At 53.1% G+C, this 25,301-nt stretch overlaps 1 protein-coding gene across 4 annotated transcripts in view; it reads left to right on the top strand.

Moving 5' to 3' along the window:
* Positions 1-25,301, top strand: part of ACOT11 (acyl-CoA thioesterase 11) — a 47,976-nt gene that overhangs the window by 17,806 nt on the left and 4,869 nt on the right. For 3 of the 4 annotated variants that reach the window (XM_038537449.1, XM_038537446.1, XM_038537447.1), the window contains exons 2-11: positions 11,144-11,354; positions 12,344-12,413; positions 15,314-15,374; positions 16,445-16,543; positions 17,005-17,140; positions 19,145-19,301; positions 20,496-20,615; positions 22,407-22,551; positions 24,113-24,168; positions 24,957-25,023. In XM_038537449.1, the coding sequence (XP_038393377.1) occupies positions 11,216-11,354; positions 12,344-12,413; positions 15,314-15,374; positions 16,445-16,543; positions 17,005-17,140; positions 19,145-19,301; positions 20,496-20,615; positions 22,407-22,551; positions 24,113-24,168; positions 24,957-25,023 (1,050 nt within the window). In that variant the 5' untranslated portion in view covers positions 11,144-11,215. Of the gene's footprint in view, positions 1-10,751; positions 10,872-11,143; positions 11,355-12,343; positions 12,414-15,313; positions 15,375-16,444; positions 16,544-17,004; positions 17,141-19,144; positions 19,302-20,495; positions 20,616-22,406; positions 22,552-24,112; positions 24,169-24,956; positions 25,024-25,301 lie in introns of those variants that run through there. The other variant, XM_038537448.1, reaches the window with a different exon arrangement.

Below are 25,301 nucleotides of genomic sequence, written 5' to 3'. Positions count from 1 at the left end.
CTGGGGGTGCTCGGGGTGCCTGCAGCCAGTGGGCCCAGCTCCAAGGTGAGCAGGCTCATGTCAGGAGCTCGGTGCCCGTTGCCATGGTGACCCCAGGCAGGTGGCAGGCCGTGGGAGGCTGGGGAGGGCCGTGCTGAGCCTGTAGGCTGTGCCTGCCCTCCCCAATCCCTGAAGGGCCTGCTTCACTGCCAGGGGCTCCAGCACGGGTATTGCCCACCAGTTTCTGGCTGGGGTTTCTGGCTGGGTGCTATTAGAGCGTCTCCCCTGAAGAGCCACGTGGTGGGGGCCAGTCGCCCTGGGGGTTGGATGGCCTGTGTTCGGATCCATCCTGCCTCTGCCCTGGGTTTGCTGGAGGCAGAGGGAGGGAGGTGGCGGACAGCCCCAAGGCGGGAGCTCCACGGAGGCAGCTGCCAGTGGTGTTGGGGGCAGTGTGTGGAAGAACTGACAGGCTCCTCAGGGGAAGGGTCATGTCGAAAAGGAGTGAGCCCCCTGTCTCTGGGACTAAGCAAGCTCATGCTGGACGACTACTGAGGGGGTGTGGTAGCCGAGAGCCTGCCTGGGCCTGGGTAGTCTTGCTGCCGTGGGACTTCCTTGCCCTCCGGAGAGACAGGATTTAAAAAGGATGGCGTTCAGCTCAGAGAGCTTGCAGTTTCCTCACCAGGAGCGGCCACCTCCCTCCTTCCTGGGCTGCCGGGCCTCTGACGTCCAGTAGGACCAGCGCCTTGAGCGTGGGCCGTGGGGAGGAGGGGTACGGATACCTCCATACCCTAGCTGTTTCCTGTGGGGACATGAGGGGAGGGGAGCTTGGGCCTATAGGTTCTGGAAGGGCCCAAGGTCTGGCAGGGATGCAGCAGTAACTACCCTGCCTGGCAGAAGGGAGAGGCAGTTGCAGCCAAGCAGCCAAGCAGCCTCAGACTTGGAGTTAAACAGATTTGAGTTCCGGTCCCGACTCTGCCTTCACGGTGCGATTTTGCACCTGCGCATGTGTGTGTGTGTGTGTGTGTGTGTGTGCGCGCGTGTGTACAAGTTACTGACCCTTTCCAAGTCTCTATTTTCCCATCTGTACATTGTAGATAATTGCAAGGCTGTTGATCAGAGCTGTGTAAAGATGAAAAGAGAGAATGCGTTCCTTTGTGGAGTACCTGGCGAGTAGTAAATACTTCCGGGAGGTGGGGTGGTGGTGGTGGTGGTGGTGGGGATTGTTCTCAAGCTCCTCTGCACGCCCACCCCTGCAACTTTATACATGAGGAAACGGGGACCAGAGAGATGAAAACGGGTGCTCCCATCTCACAGGTCCTTAGTCTGGGGCACGCCGCACGGAAGGCGCCCAGTCAGTGCGGGGAGGCGGGAACAAGGGTGCAGGCTGAGGGGTGACACACAGCCAGCCCCTGGTCCCACAGCTTCCACGCAGGCTCCCGCAGGCCCCTGCCACCTCTCCTAGGGCACCCCATCTAGCCCTTGGCTCGGGGATGGGGGGACCCACTCAGGTTTGTCCCCTCCCCCCCTGCAGGCCCTACTCAGCCTTGCAAGAAATGCTGGAATAAAAAGGCAGAAACACCCCCCCTCTCCAATTTACAAAGCACTTGCCATTTGCTGCCTCCTTTGCACCTCAGGACAGCTCTGTGAAGTACTCATTAATCTCATGGTATGGATGAGTCTGGGGGTGCGTGGGGGTGCTTGTTGGTGGACATGTGAGTAACTGGGTGGAGAGGAAGGAAGGGGCCTGTGGCCTCCATGCTTCTGAGGGCAGGTCTGGGATTCATCTGCAGTGCCCCCCACCTCCAGAACCCACTGTCCCATACCACCTCTGCTCCCCACATTTCCGTTTCCCCAAAGAGAGAAACAAAGGCTGCTGTTGTCTGTGGTATTTTAGGAAAGACAGGTGCCCGTCCAGCCAACTGCCCCGTCTTAAATGCACAGCACTTCACAGTTAGCTGGGTGCTTTTGGTTTTGGGACCTCCCTTAAACCTCACACTGCTCTTGGATGGCGGTGGGGTGGGGGTTTTTGTCTTTTTTTTTTTTTTCCCCCAAAGAAGAAACAACTTCAAAATCCCTGGGTGGCTCAGTGGTTTAGTGCCTTGCCTTCGGCCCAGGGCGTGATCCTGGAGTCCTGGGATCCAGTCCCGTGTTGGGCTCCTGGTATGGAGCCTGCTTCTCCCTCTGCCTGTGTCTCTGCCTCTCTCTCTCTCTGTCTATCATAAATAAATAAATAAAAATCTTAAAAAAAAAAAAAAGAAGAAGAAACAACTCAGTGACTTACTCGAGGTCTCAAGACCTTTGGACAGAGATCCACCCATGCCTCAGTTTCCCTAACCAAACAAGCAGTTGTAATCCACCTCCCAAGCCCTTCTCACTCCTGTGGTAGAAGAAGGACCTGTAGTGTAGATGGAGGCAGGAGGCCAGTGCTCTGTGGTTCAGAGCTGGGGGACCTTGGACAGGACTTGGGAGTACTCTGGGCTTGGGTCTGTTGTGTACCTTGCCAGGGACAACGCCTCAAATATTTGTCCAGGGGACAGAGGAGGTACAAATGGGAAAGTATTCAGAAAATGCCCTCCTTGCCCTGGCTGGGTCCCTGCAGGCTTCTCAGTGTGACAGGGGGAGTTTTCCAGATGACCTAGCTGAGGGTAGGTGTCAGATTTCAGGCAAAGTTATTTTTACCCTTGGGGTGGAGGGAGGCAGGTGATGTTTAGGCTCTTTTCTATAATGGGGTGAGGGGGCAGGGGTGGGAGTGGGGCCTCTAGTGGGGAAACTCACCTGACCTGATGGCTGGCAGTCTCCCTGGCTTACATGGGGTGACACTAGTGGAGATCAGGGACCACTGAACAAATCCATTCATTTGGTCCACAGTGAGCCAGGCATGTGGACACCAGGAGTAGAGAGACAGGGCTCCTGCCTGGTGGGTCTTCTGGTCCAAGCTACCCAACTACTCCCACAATTCAGTGAACGTTGTTGGAGTGGACAGCATTAGAGAGGGGAGGTATATGGCGCCAGGAGCATGAGAGTGCAGGATAGGTAATGGATCTGAGGGGTGAGTAGACTTTGCAGAGGCAAAGAGTGCTCCAGGCACAGGGGCATGTGCAAAGGCCCTGCAGCAGGAGGTGTGGCAGGGCAGTCTGTGGGGCCTTATGGGCCTTGGTAAGGACTTCTTTCTGTGAGCCAAACCCTTCATAGTTGGAAAGAGTCTTAGAGACTAAATGTCCCACTTGAGAGATGAGAAAACTGAGGCCTAGACAGCTAATAATGAAACCTATCATTTTTTTACCAAGCCAAACAGGCTTGCTTCCAGTATGTTTTTTTTTTTTATTAAAAAAATTAAAAATTGGTATTTGGTATTTTATATTTTATTTACATTAAATTAGCAGACTTACCTGATATTTGTTTAAAATGGTTTCTCTTAAGAATTAAAAAAAATATGGAGCACCTGGGTGGCTCAGTGGCATCAGACTCCCTATAGGAGCCTGCTTCTCCCTCTGCCTGTGTCTCTGCCTCTTGTGTCTCTCATGAATAAATAAATAAAATATTTTAAAAAGGAATTAAAAACAATTAAGGTGAAATATATAATTCACGATTTTCTTTCTTTTTTTCTTTCTTTCTTTCTTTCGATTTTATTTATTTGAGAGAGAGAGAGCATGAGCAGGAAGGAGAGGGAGAAGCAAACTCTCCATGAGCATTGAGCCTGATGGGGGGCCCGATCCCAGGACCCCAGGATCATGACCCGAGCCGAATACAGACGCTTAACTGACTGAGCTACCCAGGTGCCCCTAAGTCACCATTTTCAAGTGTATAGTATAATGGAACTTCTGAACTATGTTCACGTTAGGCAACCACCATCTCTGTTTGGCTCTGAAACATTTTCATCACTTTATTTATTTATTTATTTATTTATTTATTTATTTATTTATTTTATTTTTAATTTTTATTTATTTATGATAGTCACAGAGAGAGAAAGAGAGAGAGGCAGAGACATAGGCAGAGGGAGAAGCAGGCTCCATGCACCGGGAGCCCGATGTGGGATTCGATCCCGGGTCTCCAGGATCGTGCCCTGGGCCAAAGGCAGGTGCCAAACCACTGTGCCACCCAGGGATCCCTATTTTCATCACTTTAAAGTAAAGCCCCTTAACCCATTACAAAGGTCCTCTCCTTTCCTCCCCTTCCCAGCCCCTGGCAACCACCAGTTGGCTTTCTGTCTCTACAGGTTTATCTGCACTGGAGATCTTACATAAATGGAACCACAATATGTGACCTTTTGTGTCTGGTTTATTTCCCTCAGCATGATGTTTTTGAAATGCCTCCGTGTTTTACGTATGGCGGCTTCATTTCTTATGTCTGATTAACGTTCCATTGTATATGTATATACCACAGTTTGTCTATCCGTTTATTCATCATTGGACGTGGACTGTTTCCACCTTCTGGCTATTGTGAATAGTGTGGCTATGAACGTGGGTGTGTGTACATTTGTTTGAGTCCTTGTTTTCAGTTCCTTTGGGTCTATACCTAGGAATGGAGTTGCAAAGTCATATGGTGTTTCTATGCTCGGCTTTTTGAGGACTGCCAAGCTGTTTTCTATTGTGGCTCCAACATTTTCTCTTCCCCCCAGCATGATAACAACAATTGTTATCGTGTGTGATTTTGCTTGTAGCCATTCTAGTGGGTTCACAGTCTTTTATAATCCTCACTGTAAGCTCAGGTTCTTTTATTATCTCCATTAGACAGATGAGGAAACTGAGTCATGGAGAGGTAAAATAACTTGACCAAAGTATTCTGGGGAGGATGAGCTGATTAAAGTTCCATTTATCTTCAGTTTTACAGGAAGACACCACACTGAAAATGGCTCATGTTCGTCCAAAGGAGGGATGGGGCTACTCTAAGGAAAGCTTGTCCTTACCTCAGGGTTTCCATTATGCTCATACCCCTCCTCCCTGCCTCATAAGATTGGGGGCAAAGGGCAGAATTAGAAGGCTGAAGGCCCTTCCATCCCCCTCTTCCATACTGAGAAAGCATCAGAGCTGGCTGTCAGAAGAAGGAGGAAGCCCAGTGCGTGATCAGCCCACCCCAGACTGTGGGCTCTGGACCTCTGAACTGAGATTCAGGGTTGTGGCCTCTGTTCTCCTTGGTCACTGATGGGCTGTGCAATTTGGAAGTCATTTACTTTCTCTCTCTGAGTCTTAGACTGGAGGAATTCCTTCCATTTTCCCCATCACCAAGGCCCAGGAAAGTACTGTAGAGATGTACATGTGCACTTTGGCTGGTGGGTCTGGGATTGTCTTAAAGTCTACCTTGCTGCTCACAAGCAAAGTATCTGAGTTTGCTCATCAGTAAAATGGGTAGAATAACAATGCCTCACAGGGTAGATGTAAAAATTACGAGATGATACATATGAAATTTCCTAGCGTAGAACTTGATACGTAGCAGGTGTTCAATAAATGTTAACCAAGTGAATGGCATATAAAAAGTGCTTACTACAAAACACTGGTTTAATTTTCTACCTGTCCCACCCCATAATCTTGAAAAATGTCAAGTGCCATCACAGCCTGTAGCCAGAAGTAAAATGAAGATGTTTGTAGAGGTCATTGGGGACCATTATTTATCCTATAGAATGAAAATATGATCTGATGTTGTATGATGATCAGAAACCTATGGAACAGGGCACCTGGGTGGCTCAGTTGGTTAATGTCTGCCTTTGGCTCGGGACATGAACTCAGGGTCCTGGGATGGAGCCCCACTCAGTGGGGAGCCTGCTTCTCCTTCTGCTTCTTGTTCTGCCTCTCCCCCCTATCTTGTGCTTGCTCTCTTTCTGTCAAATAAAGAAATAAATGAAATCTTTTTAAAAATTAAAAAATAAACAAACTTATGGAACAGCCCATTGGTGTCCTTCTCCCAGCCCTTAGGCTAGCTTCATGGATGAGAGCTCTCTCTTTTTATCTATGCATTTGGGACCCACTGCTACCCCCTTTCGCCTCTTTTTGTCTGCTGGGAACCCCAAGGCAAAATGCGAGTCTCTGTGGCAGCATTTTTGTGCAACTAGATTCCTAACATAATCCTCCCTTCCCTTATTCAGTTCCTTAGCTTTGTTTGCATTTTGGCTCTGGGTGCATGTGGGGTCTGTGTGCTGTGCCTGTGCAGGCTGCTGCAGAGCCTTTTTTGGGAGGGAGGTAGGGAATAGGCCTGAAGGGGAATTTAGGATGTTGACAAATGCTCCTGCTTTGCTGCTGGGGAAACTGCCAGGAGGACACCCTGGTTTCTCTGAGAGGCTGGATCTCCCTTTGTGGGGACAAGCTGTCTCGTTTGGATAGCTTCTTTCACTGCTCAGAGTGACCTGGCTCAGACAATCAGGCCTCTCATGGGGCCTGGCCAGTGGCACTTAGGGTAGGCCAGAGCTGCTTCTCCCTGCCCCCTTAGGACCTGCCTTCTGGTCCCCACCCCTCAGGAAGTGGGGAACGAGGAATGTGGGCTTTGCAGTCTCCTACCCAGGCTGGAATTTCTGTCCCACTCTCACTGGCTTCTTGAATTCTCACAGCAGCTCTCGGAGGGGCTAACACGCCATCTCACAGGGTTGCCGTGAGGTTCTGGTGAACTCAGTTGAGAAAGTACTACTCAGAAGCTCAGTGTGAACGATGTCTGAGTCTCTCCTGGCTATTTTTCTGTAGAAAGACCAAACTCAGCTTTATAATGCTAACAGTAAGTGCTCCACGAAGGTTGGCCATATGGTGGATGTGTACTAGGAGCCTCAAATACTCAATCTCGTTTAATTTCATCCTATGATGATACTTAGAGGTAGGTTTTATAATCCCATTCTTACAGATGAGGAAACAGGCCCCCAGAGTTTGAGCCGCTTGCCCAAGGTCACACAAATTAGTTGTAAAACCGGACTTGAACCCAGGCCAGGCCAAGCCCTAAGGCCTGTGTAGAGACAGCTTCAGTCATGTCATGATGGGTCAGTTGAGAGGTCACCGCAAGCCTGCTCCTCTCTTCCAGGACAGGTGGGTCTCCTCTGTTCCAGGCCCATTGTTCCAGATGGTTCCTGAAGGCACTGAGGTCTCTTTGCTGGCTGGTCTCAGTTTCCTGGCTCCTCACTATAGGCCACAGGCTTATATGGTTCCTGGAGACTTCTGGGTCCTCTCCCTCTGACTCCACCTAGTACTTTCCCACCTGCTTCCTTTGGCCCCGAGGGTCGCATCACCCAAGACATTGTCATTCCCTAGCCTTTCCTCCTGTTCTTCATGTCCTTCCTGTCCCTTAAACCATCCTTGTCATCAAGCCTAAGCTCTAGGGCCACCCCATCTCTCATGCTTTCCTTCCTTTTCTTCTTTCATAGGTGTTTATTTGGCACCTGCTCTGTGGCAGCCCTGAGTCTGTCCCTGTCCCATGAGAATGGCTATGTGATGGGGGAGGTGGCTCACAAAACAGTGACCACATAGCATGGTCAGGGCTGTGATAGAGACAGATGAGGCTGTGGGGCCAGGGAGGCCCTAACTCTCTCTGGGGAAGAAGGAAGAGGAAGGGCTCACCTGGCACATGGGGCAGATAAAGGAATCTTAGGCAGAAGCAGCACCCACATTGCAGGGGATGGAGCTGGTTGAGAGTAGTGCTCTGAGGAATGGCATATGGTCTAGAGCTTGGGAGAGCAGCTGTGGGAGCCACAGAGTGGGGACTCGATCAATCCTGACAGTAGGGAGCCATTGAGGAGTCTTGAGCAGGGGAGGTGTCTGGTCAAGCTTGCTCTTCAGAAAGGTCTATGTGGTCATCAGGTCAGAATGAAGCCCCACAGTGGGGGGAGTTATAAAGACTAGACCTCGTGTCCCTGCAAGACAGGCTACTGAAAGTGATGGTTGTTGTGTTGGTGGTTTTGCTCTTGGGAAATATGCCTCTGGAAATTGTGGAGGCTAGAAGAAGGTGGAGAGACTGGGGGCCTGTGGACAGGCTGTGGAAACAGTTTAGTGAGCTAGCAGTGCCTAAGGGGGTGCTGAGTTGTCAGGGTAAAAGGGACAACTTTTTAGGGAGGGTGGGTCACTAGGACGAGAGGAAATCCGAGGTTAAGTCTGTTCATGTGGGGCTGTTGTCACATCATGTAGAAGGAGCCCTGGCTCAGGACAGTTCATCCTGGCACCTCAGCTATGACCCAGGACTGTGCGTCAACCTCCCTAACTATGAAGGATTGGATGAAGTGGCCTCTCCTGTGACCCGGCAGGTCTGTGACATGGCCGTGGCCCAGGAGGAGGGACACAGAGCCCGTGGAATAGCCAGCTGAGTCCTAGTCTGGATGACCAAATCTGGCCAGGTCTGCTGTGGTCTGGGGCCAGTGCAGGCACATCTACCATCTGAGACGACACGTCTCTGACCCCCAGATGCCCTCCCTAGCTTCATAGTAGGTTCTGCCCTCCCTGTCAGCTGTCTTGGCTCAGCCTGGCCCAGCCGCTCTAGGCCCTGACTTCATCCAGGGCCTCTGCTCTCCCCGTGACTGGCCCTGGGAGGAGTGGTCTGGCTCTGGGGCCCCATTGGCCAAACTTTGTCTGGGCTGCTCACGCCCCTGTCTCCCAGGCTGGCTGCCTGCCCACCTTGGGATGGGAGGAGGGCCAGCCTGGCCTTCCATGACGTGAGCAGATTGCCATGGAGCCAAGGAAAGAGTTGGAGTCTGAGAGGCTGTGCCTGGGGCTCCTGGTGCTGCCCTGTCCCCTCTGCTTGTGCTCTAGCCCAGGGGTTCTGTGCCCCTCTCTTTGATGAGAGTGGGGGATGGCCACAGGGGGTCTCATTCCTCAGTTCTCCTGGGTGCCTCAGCCCTGCTCAGAGAAGCACAATATTTCCTGTCTGACAAGGTGACAGGACTCCTCAGCTTTCTCAGCAGACATGTCAGCTAGGCATGCAAGCACCCTGCAGGGGCGGAGTCCAGAATCCTGAAACCAGGACCAGGGGTGCCTTAGTGATCGGCAATCTCCCTCTGCACCTGCTTGCCCAGTGAGTGACACCTGAGCTTCAGGAGGGGCGGGGACTTGCTCAGAATCGCATAGCACCAGAGGGACAAGGCTAGGATTTGAACTCAGGTCTGTCTCTGTTTGTCCCTCCACAAACCTTTGATGTGGTGCTACTGTGTGCCAGGCCCTTCTAAGTAAGAGTACTAGAGTAGGAGCTTCTTAGAAGGAATGAACCAATTTATCTTTCTTCTTTCAATATTTGGTCCAGGGCACAGAGGAAGTGCTCAGTGAACGAACGAATGAATGAATGCATGCATGAATGAATGAACAAGGCAAAGATCTTGTCTTTTCTAGGCCTACAGAGTCCAATGGGACGGTAGGGACTCCTTTTCATAGAACAGAAAATAGGAGGCTGGTGAGAGTGGAACTGACAGGTCAGAAGCAGAGGGAGCACTGAGACTCAGATGTCCCAGCTCCTGGTCTATGGCTTTTTCCATCCTCACTTTTCTCATCTGTGAAATGGGGTTGACAGTCCACACCCTCTGCCTTCCTTGTGAAGAGGTAGATGTGGAAATTGGTTTGTAAAGCAGGGATGTTGTGTGTAGGGCTTCCCTGTGTACATGCCTGGAACTGCCTGGAAATCCCATATGGTCTGCTGTCTTTCTTTTGACCACTTACCCTTTGCATCTGGCCTCCTCCATTTCCCTAGCTTGCTCTACGGCCTTCTGGAATGTTCTGCCCAGGACCTCAGGCTGTGGGACGGGTTTGGGAAGGGTATGGGTGACTGAAGTCTGCCTGCCTCCTCCCCCTACCATCTCCCACACCCAGAAAGGCAGCTCCACTTCCACATCTACACAGGCCCCCAATGCACAACAGGCCAGAAATGCCTTGGCAGTGGTTACCATGGTGACGTGTCCTGCTGCTTGGACCACAGCGGCCTGCCAGATACCTGCAGGAGCCTGCAAGCCTGGCACCCTGTGGCCTTCTCCCAGGCTGAGCACTCCCGGGGCTGCCCTCCTTTCTCTCCTTGATGCTGAGCTCTGTAGCTCACACTATGGGAGCCTCATGGGGGAAATGATCCAAGGAGTACAGATCCCAGCACCAGAGCCATCCTTGTCCCTGTCTGCAACTGTAGCAGGGTCGGTGTTGGGTTGTGGCACTGGTTGCTTGCTGCTGAGTCCAGGCCCAGCCCCGGGTGTAGACAGTGTAGTGTGGTGGGTAGGACCTCAGACTTTGTAGCCAGACCTTGGGTCACAGCTGTGTTTTGCCACTTCCTGGAGCCTCACCTGTAGAGGGAGGGTAACAAGGAACCCATCCCAGGGGTTCGTGGAATTCATGTGTGCAAAGTTCTTAGAAGACTGTTTGATGCTTAATAAGCGTTATATAAATGTCGGCAGTGACTGTTATCACTGCAAGTGCACCGGCCACTAGAATTGGAACTCGTGTCATTTTTCTCACACAGGCAAGTGTACTCAGCTCTCATTCACAGCCTGTTAGGGAGAGCGGGCTAGAGAGGCAGGAGGCCCCCTTCCCCATCCCAACCTGTCCAAGGTACTGCCAGGTTCTCCCCACCCCTCTGCCTGGGGACAGACAAGCTAGGCCCTGAGCAGAAACTCCACCTCTGATTCATAAGCTTGAGGATTTTCTCTGCTGCTCCTCCAGCTGGCAGCTGCTGTGGGCCTGGCCTGGATCAGACAGCTGGTCCGTCAAGGCCCAGAGCCCTTCCAGTCAGTAAAGCCAAGTGCTAAGGACAGATGAACACCCAACGGAGGTGCTGCCTCCGAGGTCATCTGAAGAATGATGGAGCCCGAGCAAAGGCCCGTGCCGGGGGCGCGGGGGGGGGGCAGCAGAAATAGGAGCTGCTTCTTGGAATACTTTATTGGGAACAAATCCCCAGACTTGACTGCTAGAGGGCTCACCAGGCCTCCCTGCATAGAGAAGGGGAATCTTTCCAGAATGAAGGTCAGTCTGAGGCAAAACTGTAACGAGCTGGCCCACGAGCTGGAGGGAGGGCTGAATTTCCCTCCCCCTCCCTCAGGTCCACGGTTCTGCTAACGTGGAGTCGGTGGCCAAAAGGAAACTGGGTGGAAGTGGCATCCGGGGAGCCCCCCTGGGGTCTGAGAGCCCAGGCTGGAGGTGACGGCCACTCTTGGAGTTGGGGTCTGGTGGGAGGTGGCCCTGGGGTGCTCTCTGCTCTCCCTGAGGCACTCAGGTCTGTCCCCACCTTTCGCCAGGGCATCGCCTCTGTGTTCTCAAGCCGCACGTCCCGGAAGTCAGCCTCCCGTGCAGAGAAAGACAGCGGTGCCATGGCAGACGGCGAGGGCTACCGGAACCCCACGGAGGTGCAGATGAGCCAGCTGGTGCTGCCCTGCCACACCAACCAGCGTGGCGAGCTGAGCGTCGGGCAGCTGCTCAAGTGGATCGACACCACGGCCTGCCTGTCCGGTGAGCCCACGCCTGGCACAGCAGTCCTGCCGCGGAGGCCCACCGCTCGGAGGAGAGGCCTTGGTTATCAGAGGTGGCCACCGTGGTTCCCCCACGGCCCCCAGCACCGCACTCATCCCGCTCTCCACTCATGCTGTTCCACTGGCCTGAAATGTCCCTTCCCACGTCTTCCCACTCAGCTCGGGCCACCCTCTCTCCCCTGCACTCCACAGCTCGGGGGGCTGGCCTGCACCCTTCAGCCCCTGCACCAACACCCTGCCACCTCGGGTGCGGCGGCTCCAGGCTGGCCTGGGAGTGCCGTGAGCGTGAGCCGGGGCCGGGGCTGCCTGCCGATCTTATGATCTTATCGAGTGGAGCTGAATGGAGCTCCTTTCCATCCTTGGGGAGCCTGGGTATTCCCCGACCCACAGGGACCTCACAGTCCAGTGAGGTGACCCGTCTGTTCCCTGCTGCTGCCCAGCACGGCTCAACGGGGGCTGGGCCAGAGGCAGAATCAGTCAGGTCTGTGGGAGAACAGAGCAGGGGCTCTGACCCAGCCCTGGGTGGGGAGGGATTCCAGAAGGACGAAGGCGGGGAGCATAGCCCCAAGGGTCAGAGTGACTCAGGCAAGGAAACAGAGGTGGGGGAAGCCGACAGCAGAGGCATGACGCCTGGGAGAGCTGGGAAGTACACTAGCCCATGTGATCATTTAGTCATCTAACAGCCGCTCATTGGGGGTGTACTGTGCACCAGGCACCATTCCCCGGATGGCAACACTGCCGTCCGACAGGCAAACCCTTCACCCTCAAGTGACTTGCAGTCCCCCAGGAAGGAGAGACGCCACAGACAAAACTCATAAAGAAACGGGGTCGGGGGTAGTCATCGAGGAAGATAAGGGAGGGTAGGGGTGTTGGCCAGGAGCAGTGGCCTTAGCTCAGGCCCCCTGATGTTGGCTCAGAGGTCTGGTGACATGGGGACGCTGCTAACACACGGCTTTCTTCCGACACCAGCTGAGAGGCACGCTGGCTGCCCCTGCGTCACTGCCTCCATGGATGACATCTATTTTGAGCACACCATTAGGTAAGTGGCTCCTCCTGTGTCTTGGTCCCCCTGAGCTGCCCACCACAAAGCCAGGGCCCCTCCCCCATCTCCCCACCTGGTGGGCCCGTGAGCTGCCTGGAGTCCTGGACAGATGCTCAACCACTGCAGGTGCCCCAGCAGAACTCCTTTTTATTATTTTTTTTTTTTGTAAAGATTTTTATTTTTTTATTCATGAGAGATATACAGAGAAAGAGAGAGAGAGAGAGGCAGAGACATAGGCAGAGAGAGAAGCAGGCTCCATGCAGGGAGCTGATGTGGCACTCGATCCCGGAACTCCAGGATCACGCCCTGAGCTGAAGGCAGACACTCAATCACTGAGCCACCCAGGCATCCCACAAAACTCCCTTTAAACATAACCTCAACATCATTACTACACCTACACAAAATTAACAATAATTTCTCACTAACATCAAATATCCAGTCTGCTTTCAGGGGCTCACTCTGTCTCCTGATTTTGTTTTTATTTTGTTTTGCTTTACAGTTATTTTTGTTGTTCAAGAGGCAAATAAGGTTGCAGTTGGTTGCTATGTCTCTTAAGTCTTTTTTATATATGGGTGCTACACCTCCCCCCAGCACCCTGTTTCCTCACCATCTCTCTCCCTTTCTTCCTCAAAATTTATTTGTGGAGGAAACCTGGTCATTTGCCTTATTGAGTTCTCCATCATCTGGGTTTTTCTGTTAGTATCACTGTGGTGCCATTTAACATGCTCTTCTGTCCCCTGACAGTAAACTGGTTGTGGGGAAGGGTTTGTTTGTGGGAGCTGCCTCTCTTTGATGCGAGGAAGACCTGGAGGGGGTGTAGGGGAGCCAGAGGTTTGAGGGGGCCACTGAGGAGGCTGGGCCATGACTCTGGGGAAGGAGTTGGTTTTGGCCTGAGGTGAGTGGATGGAAGAGAATCAGGAGGAGGGGAGAAGCTCAGGAGTCCAAATGAGTGTCTGCTTGACTTTGGGGGAAGCCAATGAGGAGGAGATGGGGAGCAGGAGGAAGGTGGGAGAGCAGGAGGAGGAAGAGGGAGAAGAGGAAGAGGAAGAGGGGAGGAAGAAGAGACACAAATCTCTTTTTTTTTAGTACCATAGAAAATAGTTTGTTGGGGTAGCCCCCGTGGCGCAGCGGTTTAGCGCCGCCTGCAGCCCAGGGCGTGATCCTGGAGACCCTGGATGGAGTCCCACGTCGGGCTCCCTGCATGGAGCCTGCTTCTCCCTCTGCCTGTGTCTCTGCCTCTCTCTGTCTGTCTCAATGAGTAAATAAATAAAAAAAATCTTAAAAAAAAAAGAAACTAGTTTGTTATTTTTATTTTAGGGATCATGGAAATACTCTCCTAATTTCTTATCATGAAAACTTTCAGAATTATGGAGACATTGAATAGTGCAATGGTCACTATCAGTGAGATTCAAGAGTTAATGTTTCTTGCTAAATATGCTTTATCTATATATGGATAAATAAATACACATACTTCTCTCTCTCTCTCTCTTTTCTCAACCATTTGAAAGTAAGTTGCAGGCACCATGGTACTTCATCCCTCCACATGTCAGCATGCATCTCCTAGAAGTGGCAGTCCCGGCCGTGCCTATTAGGACTGTGAACAGAATAAACAGAAGCGGACAGGTCCTTGGCAAACGTGAGCTCCTGTTGTTTATGGAGCTCCTGCAGTGGGGCCGGGCCTGGCACTGACTCTGGCACATCTCCTCTCGCTTGACACTCAGTAGTTGTGCTTCTCTGTACCTGACAGACAAGGAAATAGGCTCAGAGAGGCAAAGTGACTTGTCCAATGTCCCGCAACTCAGTAGTGTGACAGTCATGCTAGAGCATGATTGGAACCCAGGCCTATGTGGCTCTTCTCACCATGTCTGCTGTCACCCTTTGACAGGCAGGCAGGGCCCTTGGAAGGGACCCTCCTAGCTCTGGGGAAGAAGAAATGAGCACTGTGCTTTCTAGGTTTGTGATCCAAGGCACAGAGAGATGAAAGGACTTGCTCAGGGTCGCCGCAGCCCCTGTCTGGGGCCTCTTCATAGTCTATCATCTGGTCGCCCTCTGCTGCTTCCAGTTACATGCAGAGCAGGTGAGGTGGCTCCTCTAGGGACTCTGATTGTTTACGTGGACACAGGAATTATTCCAGAGGGACAGGCTGCAGCTGGACAGAGTGGGGCCAGTGTAGTCAACAGAACAATCTAGAACCCTGGCTCTATTATTTTTTAGCTGGGTGACCTTGGGCAAATGGCTCACCCTTTCTGATGTTCAATCCCCCTAAACCTACCTGTCAAGCTTATAGGAGGCTCCAATGAGGTAATGCATGGTGCTAGGCACAGAGTAGGCATTCTTTAAATGTGTCTGTTCTCCTTCCCACCCTCTGTGTATAGTCCCTTGCACTTAGTAGGCCTTCAGCAGATGTGGGATGCATTAATTCAGTAGGCCACTATTTATGGAGGACCTACCCCATGCCGGGTGCTAGGCCTTGTAGGGTCAATGGAGAGCAAAACAGATGTGATGCTGACCCCAGTGGAGCTTAGGAATTGTGGGGGAGACAGAGGCCCTAGGCCCGTCTGTTGGGAGGGTGAATCTTATTGAGGGACAGAGGGGCAGGGAAGGTTCCCCAAGGAGAGGGGACCATGAGCCACAAACAGAAGCTTGAGCACTCACCAGACAGGGGGAGATGAATGAAATTATGCCTCTTCTCTCAGTCTCCACTTCCCCCCCGTAAAAGGGGGTGCTAAGGCTGTCTTGCCAGCTTGCTTTGGGGACTCAGTGACATTGCCAACGTGAATAAGGTCTGCAAGCCATGACATTGCCCTGCCAGATACCCTCAGCAGAGGCCCTGCAAGTATCTGGGGCCCCTCTTCCTTTCCCCCTGGAAGGCCCACTTCCTGCTTTTCTCTCCCCAGCATCGGACAGGTGGTGAATATCAAGGCCAAGGTGAACCGGGCCTTCAACTCCAGCATGGAGGTGTGTGGGGTGGTTGCTGCCTGGGGTGGGTAGGTGGGTGGCTGGGTTTTCCTCCCCTCCCTTCCCTTCTCAGCCCCCAGCCTGGGCACACTCACACTCTCAGGGCCCCGGGAGGCAGCAGAATTCTGGAACGGCTGGCAGGGCTGAGAGGATCCTCAGGATGTTCCTGTTCAATACCCCATAACATAGAAGGGAACACTCATGGCCAGGGATGGGAAGAGACTTGCCTCAGGTGGCCAGGTCACATAGATTCCAACCTGAGATTTGACTTTCAGCCTCCTGGGTCTTCACACCTAACCTCAGACCCTCTTTGGCAGCCAGGCGGTGGCGGAAAGTGGGGAAGACAGCCGCCGGGCCTGACCCTGGCGGCAGCAGGGCTGGCGCAGGGAGACCCCTGGACTTCAGCCCATTATTAGCTCACCTCCCACAGCCTCTGTCTCTCCATCTGTGAAATGGGAGCATGATTCCTCTGCTGCAGGGTTCTTAGGTGAGCTCTGTGAGCTCTGGGGGTGGGTGGGTGGAGGGACTGTTTCCCACCTGTGGACACCAGGCCCAGGCAGCTTCCCCTAGCCGGGCCACTGAGGCTGGGAAGGCAGAATCCTGACTGCCTCTGGGGACCCTCAGGCCACCCCTCAGGTGCCTGTCTTTTCAATCTAGCTAACATTTTACTTTCTTTAAGTCGTTTCCTAGACACAGTCTCATTTTCATTCCCTCTGTAACTCTGATGGTAGGTATGCTCACTCTTCATTCATTCATTCATTCATTCATTCATTCATTCATTCATTTAGCATGGGGTTTGAACTCACGACCCCTGAGATTAAGAGTTGCATGCTCTACCAACTGAAATAGCCAGACACCTGTGCTCACTCCCATTTTATAGATGAGGAAGCCAAGAACCAGAGAAGGGAAGTGACTTGCCCAAGGCTGTCCAGGGATCTATCCCAGGTTTCTGGCCTCCGAGACTCTGGGTGATACAGAAATACAAGGCCTGGCCTGGGGTGGGCCTTCCTGTCTCATAGGCTGGAGGTCCATTTTCCTCCTCACTCCTCCCACCTTTTCTTCCTCTCTAGGTGGGCATCCAGGTGACCTCTGAAGACCTGTGCTCTGAGAAGCAGTGGAATGTCTGCAAGGCCTTGGCCACCTTTGTGGCCCACCGGGAGCTCTCCAAGGTAGGAGTGACACCTGGCTGCTCCCTGTTGCTGGGCCACCCGGGTGCCTGTCATGGCAGGCTGGGACCAGGGCGGTGAGCTGGGGGTTGGTGGAGGGGTGAAATGGGGTTCAGGGAGTTTACAGCCCTCAAAGAAGCTCCCCTCAACTGTGGTCAGACCCTAGGCACCCTCCCTCTGTTTCTCTCCCACCTCTCCCTGTGCATCTCACATGAGGAGTCTTCAGGTCTCATCATTCCCTTACATGTCCCGTAGACCACCCCCTCCCTAACCTTGTGCCTTTGCCCAAGAAAGGGGCCTGGGGACATTTGGAGGGTTATATATCAGTCTACATGGAGATGGGAAGATGGGGACGAGACTTGTAACCATCCAGCAGCAGCCCCAGGTATGCCATGAGGCTGGGGGCACAGGCCTTCCTGCTTTCAGGAGACCCGTCCTCAGCATCCCCACCCCCCTGCCCACAGGTGAAGCTGAAGCAGATCACACCACGGACGGAGGAGGAGAAGACCGAGCATAGCGTGGCGGCTGAGCGCCGGCGTATGCGGCTGGTCTATGCGGACACCATCAAGGACCTCCTGGCCAACTGTGCCATTCAGGGTGGTGAGTGGCCATGAGTGGGGAGGGCAGCTGGCACCCTGCATGCCCCCCTTTGTCCTAGGCCCCACTGGGCAGAGGGAGGAAGCGAGTCTCCTTGGTACATGTACTTACTGACCTGATGGCCCTCTTGCCTCAAGGTCTCTTTTGGGGAAAGGCATGTTGGGCCCCTTGCTCAGCTCCCAGGAGCTGTGAAAATGGAATTAGGACATGAGGAAAGCCCTTTGTTGTCCACAAAACCTACCTGGGTCTCTAGGATTCAGGGTATTTGGGAAGGTACTATTGAGCATGGCTTTGAGGACTTTTTTTTTTAAAGGTTATTTGTTTACTCATGAGAGACACACAGACAGAGGCAGAGACATAGACAGAGGGAGAAGCAGGCTCCTTATGGGGAGCCCAATGTGTGACTCCATCCTGGAACTCTGGTATCAGGCCTGAGTCGAAGGTAAAGGCTCAACCCACCCAGGTGTCCTGAGGACTGTAGGATTTTTTAAAAGGCACATACATAGATAAGCACATATATGTATATATATATATATACACACACACATAGATACACACACACATAAATAATATAGATGTAGATATACATATAGAATAAAAGCAAGACTCTCCTATCCAGAATCCGGGCCCCCTCCAGTTACTCATTTTGGGGTACCTTTCCAGAAGATTCCTTGCATATTTAAGCATACTGTGTATTATTTAGCTCTCTCTTTTTACCCAAGAGCAACATATACTGCTCTGTATCTTCTTTTCCCTTAAAGAAGGGAGGTTGTTCATCTTGGAGATTGTTCTATAGCAGCACACAAAGATCTCTTGTGCACTGGCAGGATTTTGAGAGATGCAGAGATAAGGAAAGGCTTTCCTGACAGAGAACACAGGCTGGGCAAAGGCCCAAAGGGGTAACCTTGGATTCACTCGCCAATCTCCAGAGCAGTAAGATGTGTCTTCCTTGAGCCCCAGAGGAGGCAATTATAGGACAATTCAAATGTGCTTCAGCTGCCCAGAGTGGGAAAGAGTGAGCAGAAGCCGCTGGCCCCAGTAAAGCAGTGAGAGGGTCTCCCAGGTCCGTGTGCCTTATGTATGCGGGCTCTGGGGGTGTGGCTGGGGACACCTGGCTCTTCCTACTGTCCTTGAGATGCCCTGGAGCCATCCGTCCACTGCAGCCCTCCTGAATCCCTCTTGTCCTTATATATAGCCCTCCTACCCAAGTCCAAATGCCTTAGTGTGGCATCTGGGCCCCTGGCTGCTCACTTAGCTTCACCCAGTGCTGTCCTTTGACTTGCCCTCAGCTCCAACTAAGCCAAGGCCTGATTGCTACCTGTGACAGTCCTACCTGCCTGTCTCCAGATCTTAGCTCAGCGCCCCCCACCTCCAGCTGTCTGTGGCACCTCTGAGCAGCCTGCAAGCCAGTGGGAGGCCACCTTTTTGATGGATCCTCCCTGACGAGGTCTCTGTCGCTGGTGGAGGGGAGATGCATGGCACCTCCTTGGGTCAGGGTCAGCAGTTGTTCCTCTGACCCCTAAAACCCTGCCCATTCTTGGGCCTCTCCTACTGAGGGCTCTGATTTCCCCTGTGTGACAGGGCCCGTCTCGTCAGAGAGAGGGGAGAACTATCCTGAGAGTCTCTGTCTCCTGAGTTTGGTGCCAAGTGCTCTAGAATCATGATCACACTTCATCTTCACCATCCTCCTGGGTTGGGTCTGACGTCCACCCTATACCAATGAGGAAACAGAGGGTCAGAGAGGTCCCTGACTGTCCCGAGTCGATCAACCTGCGTTCAGACCCACCACAAGAAAGTGTCCCACCCACCGCCCTGCGACAACCTCACCTCCATCCTCCCGAGTCCTGCTCCTCATCCAGGGAAGGCACTCTCGGTGCTGAGTCTATACAAGCATCCGGGTGACTGATCATGCTAGTGGTGGGGGCCCCTGGGTTTGCCCCTTGGGAGGATCTGTCTTTGGGAGCTTCTCCGCATCCCATTTTCCTCCCTCTGCCCTTGCCGGGTCAGATCTGGAGAACAGAGACTGCTGCTGCTTGGTGCCAGCTGAGAAGACCCGCGTGGAGAGTGTGGAGCTGGTCCTGCCCCCCCATGCCAATCACCAAGGCAATACCTTTGGGGGCCAGATCATGGCCTGGATGGAGAACGTGGCCACCATTGCAGCCAGGTGAGGGGAGAGTGCGCTGCCTCTGCTCCCCACCTTTCTTTCCCTCCTTCCTTTGGCTGGCTCCCTCTAGGGGAGAAACCCCAGCTTGGTGTTGGCATTCAAGGCTTCAGGAGTTTGGCTGTTCTGTTAGGGTAACCTGGAGCTTTCAGACCCAGAGAGCCAGAGAGGAGTAATTTTTCTGTAAGCTGGCCATTCCTTCCTTGACTTAGAAAGCCCTCCACAGTCTTCATCACCTGCATGGGAAATGCCAAGCCCCTGGCCCTGTGCTAGGGCCTCCCCTTGACCTCACCCTGCCCGCTGTCTTCCTGTATCTTATGCTCCCAGCGAGTCAAGCCATTTGCTCTTCCCCATTCCCAACCCCTGCCTTTTCTCCTGCTCTAACCTCTCACTGTGCCACTTCTCTTTTTGGTCTGCTAAAGTCTATGAAGCCTCTCTAACTTCCCTTCTCCCTAGAGGTGAAAATAATTCCTACCCTCTCCTGTAATTGTGGCACTTGTCTGTAGATTGTTTTTCTCTAAATATTAGGGTGGTTTTTTTTTCATAGCTATGTTAACAGATGTTCACTGACTGACCCTAATACCTCCATGACTTTGTGTTTGCTGTTCCCTCTGCCAGGAGTGCCTTCCTTAACCCACGTCTTTCTATTAGTCCTCAGCTCTAAAGAGCCTGGCTCAAGTGGCCCCTCCCCTGAGTTCACCCTGGGGGACACAGTGCATAAGCAATGACATTTCGGGCAGCTCAGTCTCTGTGTGCCATAAGATCTCAGAGGGGGATCACAGCCCAGATAGTCAGGGAAGGCTTCCTGGAGAAGAGGTCTTTAGCTGAGCCTTGAATGACAAGTAGCTTTGAGTGAGTAGAGGGCTTCTAGGTAGTAGAAGCAGCAGATACTGGGGTGTCAAGGTTGAGGGAAAATAGGGAAGGGATTTACCTCAAGCCCTGGGGTAAATCTGTGGCCTCAAGCTCAGCTGCCTGCTAGCCATGCATAGACCTGAGTGTTCTAAGATGTGAAATGGGACTGCTGTTCTGTTCCTCTGGGCAGAAGTGGGCTGGGTCGGGTGGGAGGGGGTGGGCCAGAGGGCAGTGCATGTGGTTCTGGGATGGGTCTGTGGATGAAGTAGGGGCAGAAGCTGGCCCAAGCCTGTGACTGAAGCACTGGGGCATTTGCCCTGTCTCCCCAACCCCGGCTTCCTCCAGCCGGCTGTGCCGTGCCCACCCTACGCTGAAGGCCATTGAGATGTTCCACTTCCGGGGCCCTTCGCAGGTGGGGGACCGCCTGGTGCTCAAGGCCATCGTCAACAACGCCTTCAAGCATAGGTAAGGGGCGGGACCAGGGCCCCCTGGAGTTGAGAGCTTTTCCTGACCCTTTCCCCTGCAGATGAGCCCTGTGAGGTCTAAACCCTGCCCAGCTGCCCGGCCTCTTCACTGTGACCAAGGTGCAGCTCTGCTGTTCCCTCCTCTGGGTTCCCCTGTCCCACGGCCCCTGCAGCCTCAGATCAGCCCCATGCTCAGTGTGTCTGCCTCTCTTCCTGGCTCCTGCCTCTGAGCCCGCCACACTACACATGCTCAGATCATGGGGCCACCTCTTGCCAGTGTTCTGTCATTTATCAAATCCTTTCCCACCTTTTCCCTAAAATAACCATTTGTTCCCAGAGGCCTTAATTTGGAATGAATCCTGATACATCCGAGGAAGCTTACTTTAAATATGTATCTTTGTTGGGGATTTCAAAAATCATAATGTAGTTGTTAAAAATGAGGGAGCCTGGCTCCCTGTGTTCGAGATCCGCTCTCCTTTACTGGCCATGTGGCTTGAGGCAAGTTACTCAACATCTCTGAACTTCAGTTCTTTTTAAAAATAAGTGTTACTATCTATCTATCTATCTATCTATCTATCTATCTATCTATCTATCATCTATCTATTATCTATTTATTTTAGGGAGAGAGAGAGTCTGGGGGTGGGGAGAGGGGACTGGGGTGGGGTTGGGGGAGAGACCAGAGGCAGAGAGGGAGAAAGAATCAAAAGCAGGCTCTGTGCTCGAGCATGCAGCCCCACGCGGGGCTCTGTCTCACGACCCTGAGATCATGACCTGAGCTGAAATCAAGAGTCAGACACCTAACCGACTGAGCCACCAGGTGGCCCCCACTGAGCTTCGGTTCTTTTGCCCTTGCTACTACATCACAGTTGTCTTGCGCAGAATGCCAGAGAAAACATTCAGTAAAGATGATTATTACTGTGCTTGTCATTACTCAGTATGTCCCTCACATATTCTGCTGCTATGTGGAGGGTGGGGCTGCAGAGAACCCTGAACTAAGGACTGCAAGGCCCACCTTTCAGTCCAGCTTCCCTTCCTGACCTTGGCCCAGTCACTGTCCCATTCTGGGTCTTGCATTCCTCCTCTGCATCCCATCCACATGCTTAGAGCTTCCTTTTTTTTTTTTTTTTTTTAAAGAGGGGAGCAATGTTTATTTCACAAGCTTGTTTTAAGGAATAGGTTATGCTTAGAGCTTCCTAAACTAGGGGACTGTGTTTTTATGATTAATGAAGATGGATATGCAGAAACGGCAGCAATTGAGCTTTATCAGGAGCATGGCTGTTAGAGCCCTTGTGAGGATGTGCGTGATGGACATTTTTTCCCAATTAGGCTCTGCATCCCCACCTTCTTGCTCACATCCTGCCATAATCCTTTGCAGTTCACACGACGTATTATATATGTGTGTGTCTACATATATATGTATATGCACATGTGCATAAATATTACATTACACCTTATATGTACATATGCATGTATATGTGTATATATGTATTTATTTATTGTCCCATCTCCCAGCTGTTAGCCCATGAGGGCATAGACCTAATCAGTTTATTCATTTCCGTGTCCCCAGTGACTAGCATAGGGCCAGGCATGTAGGAGCTGCCCATAAACATGGATGAAAGGGACCACCTGGGTTTCCTAGCAGAGGGATCTTGATCTGAGCTGCTGGGAGAGCTGCAGGAGTGTGCGTGTGTACACATGTGTGCGTGCGTGCGTGCGTGTGTGTGCATGTTGGGTAGGGGCATGGGTTCAGCAAGGTCTGTCCAGCATGGAAGCAGCCGTCCTTCTCCTTCAGCATGGAGGTGGGTGTGTGCGTGGAGGCTTATCGCCAGGAGGCTGAGACCCATCGGCGTCACATCAACAGTGCCTTCATGACCTTCGTGGTCCTGGACGCGGATGACCAGCCTCGGACACTGCCCTGGATTCGGCCCCAGCCTGGGGTGAGTGGCACCCTGTGTCCCCACCAGCTCCCCACCCTCTCTGCCCAGGGGGGTGGTGGGGTCTGCTAGCCCCTGACACATCTGGGGGGTGATGGGCTCAACTCTGCCCCTCTGCAAGAGCATGGCCAGCTCTGGCTGCCCTGTGATCCCCCCAGAGATGCCCTTTGTGCAAGGCAAGCACCTTGGTCTGCCTGAAAGAACTAGGATCTTGTGTATGGACCTTGGTCAGGTGGTTTTTTTGTTTTTTAAATATTTTATTCATTCATTCATGAGAGACACACAGAGAGAGGCAGAGACATAGGCAGAGGGAGAAACAGGCTCCCCACGGGGAGCCCAATGTGGGACTCGATCCTAGGACCCCGGGATCATGACCTGAGTCAAAGGCTGACGCTCAACTACTGAGCCACCCAGGTGCCCCTCAGGTGTTAATAGGCATTCATGCACCTGCAGAGTTGGAAGAGCACTGGCTTTTGGGTCAGATGTGGGTTGGAACTCCACTCTGGCACATTGTAGTGGGCGCCCTCTGCAAGTTTCTAGTCTCCCCCTTAAAGTGGCTGTATCTGCATTCCTGCCTCACAAGGGTGTTGGGGGGTGTCTGCGGGACCCTGGCCCTGTGCCTGTCTAAGCCCTGTAGACACTCAGTAAATGGTGACCATTATGAGGGGGAGGTGACGGGAGAGCTAGAAGCATATGAGCAGGAGTCAGGCGCTGGAGTTCAAAGCCTGTCTCTTAAAAAATGCAATCTTGTGCCTCCTGTGGGCCAATTCTGGGCTTCCTTCTGGGGAGGCCAAAGGATGACCATGGAGAGGCACTCCCTCTGCCTGGGGAGGCCTGCCCTGCCTGCCTGCCTCACAGGGCTGAGAATTGGCTGTGAAAACCCCCCATCCACAGCTGGACGTTGACAGTGGGGGCAGGGGTGGGGCAACGGGAGCAGGGGAGCCCGGCAGGAGAGGTGCAGCATACAGTTGATGAATGCCTCTCAGGCCTGTGCAAGTGAATGCTCATGAGTGGGGGGACACTAGAAGCGGTGGTGAAGAGGGTGGGCTCCGGGTCAGGCCATCAGGGTTCTGTTCCTGGCCCCACTCCTTACCCCTGAGAGCTTGGGTAAGCCACTAACCTCTGTGCCTCAGTTTCCTCCTCTGTAAAATGGGGATACAATGAGTACTGACTCTAGAGGGTTGTTGTGAGGCTTATTTGACATTTTGCACGGACATGCTTGAGAGGACTGCCGGTAACAGCAAGTGCCCAGGAAATGTGGGTTCTTACTGGCGCTGCAAGTACCCTTTGCGATGCCCCTGTGCAGAGGAGGATAGCGGAGTCCAGTGAGGGCTGGAGTTGTTCCCAAAGTCACTCAGAGAGTCTAGGGGAAGCTGAGGCTGGAGCTCAGAGACTCGGCACTTTCCTGTCCTAGTTTGCTTGGACTCTCTGCCCCGATGAACCTGAACTCCACATTAGGGCTGCAGGGCCTCCTTGGGCCCTTCTGGAGCAGACAATAACACAGGAATGGGGAGGAGGGCACAGGTGGACCTGCATCACATCTTGTCCCTGTGTCCCTCCCCAGGATGGTGAGCGGCGCTACCGAGAGGCTAGTGCCAGGAAGAAGATCCGACTGGACAGGCAAGTGTGGGCTGGGTGGCGGGAGGGGTCACAGGTTCTGGGCTGTCTGCCTGTTTCCCAGGCCCCAGGGCCTGGCATTTCTTCAGTGCTGCCCTTGTGGTGGGCACTGGCCGGGCCTTTTACATCCACACAGCCTCACTAGCCGGAGGTCTTCCTGGCCCATCGTCCAGGGGAGGACACTGAGGACGAGGGGTTATGTGGCCACAGGCACACAGATAGGAATGATGGGCAGAGTGAGAATTTGAACCTGGCCAGGTCCAGCCATTTCTAAATCCTGGGTTCCTTCCATTGACTCTGATGCATGTTGGGCAGATGAAGAAAGGTCCTGAGAGGAGATGCAGCTGCTCAAGACGCATAGCCAGGTGTGCACCATGGCTTCGAAGCACATGACGGCCCCTAAAGTGCTGGAAATACTCTGGAGTTTGTGCTAATAGGAAAAGTGTGCCTCTACCGGGCACTTACCATAGGCCAACCCTCGTCTTCATGACGACCCCTCCCGATCCCACTGTTTGGAGGAGGCTGCTGAGCATGGAGGCGAAGCTGCTTAGCCAGAGAGTCAACTGTTCAGCGAGGGTGCAGGGCCCAAGCCTCCCCCCGGCACCCTGCTCCTGGCCTTGCTCTGCTTCTGAACGAGGTTGTAGGCTCTCAGCTCCTGTTTTCTGTGTGCCCAGCCTGCCTCCCTGGCCAGACAGGAGTCCCTCGTCCCTGCTGGGCTGAGCACAGGGAGAGAAGTCTTCTGAAAGACATGGGCTCCCCAGGGACCATGGTTGTCGCCTTCTCTCTTCCAGGAAGTACATCGTGTCCTGTAAACAGGCAGAAATGCCCCTCTCTGTCCCCTGGGATCCCAGCAACCAGGTAAGGCCTCTGCTCTGAGTGGACAGTCCACAGGCCCACGCTGGGGGCAGCGGGGAGTAGGACCCTGATTCTCCCTTCTTGTCATAGTGGGTTTGGAAGTAGGCCTGAAGGGGACCTGGGTACTATGTCATGCCTCAGGGTTGGCACAGTCAGCAGAGGGCTTTCCTCTGTCCCTGTTTGGTAGGAGGGGGGCTGAGGCCCTGAGAAGAGGGTGACACAGTGAGTTTGTCCTGAAGCCCAGTGCCCACTCCCCACCCCACCCCCTTCAGGGTCCAATG

Source organism: Canis lupus, chromosome 5, assembly GCF_011100685.1.
Source record: "Canis lupus familiaris isolate Mischka breed German Shepherd chromosome 5, alternate assembly UU_Cfam_GSD_1.0, whole genome shotgun sequence".
Classification (NCBI taxonomy): domain Eukaryota; kingdom Metazoa; phylum Chordata; class Mammalia; order Carnivora; family Canidae; genus Canis; species Canis lupus.
The sequence above is the reverse complement of the archived record's forward strand: the minus strand, read 5'-3'. Positions and strand labels throughout refer to the sequence as shown.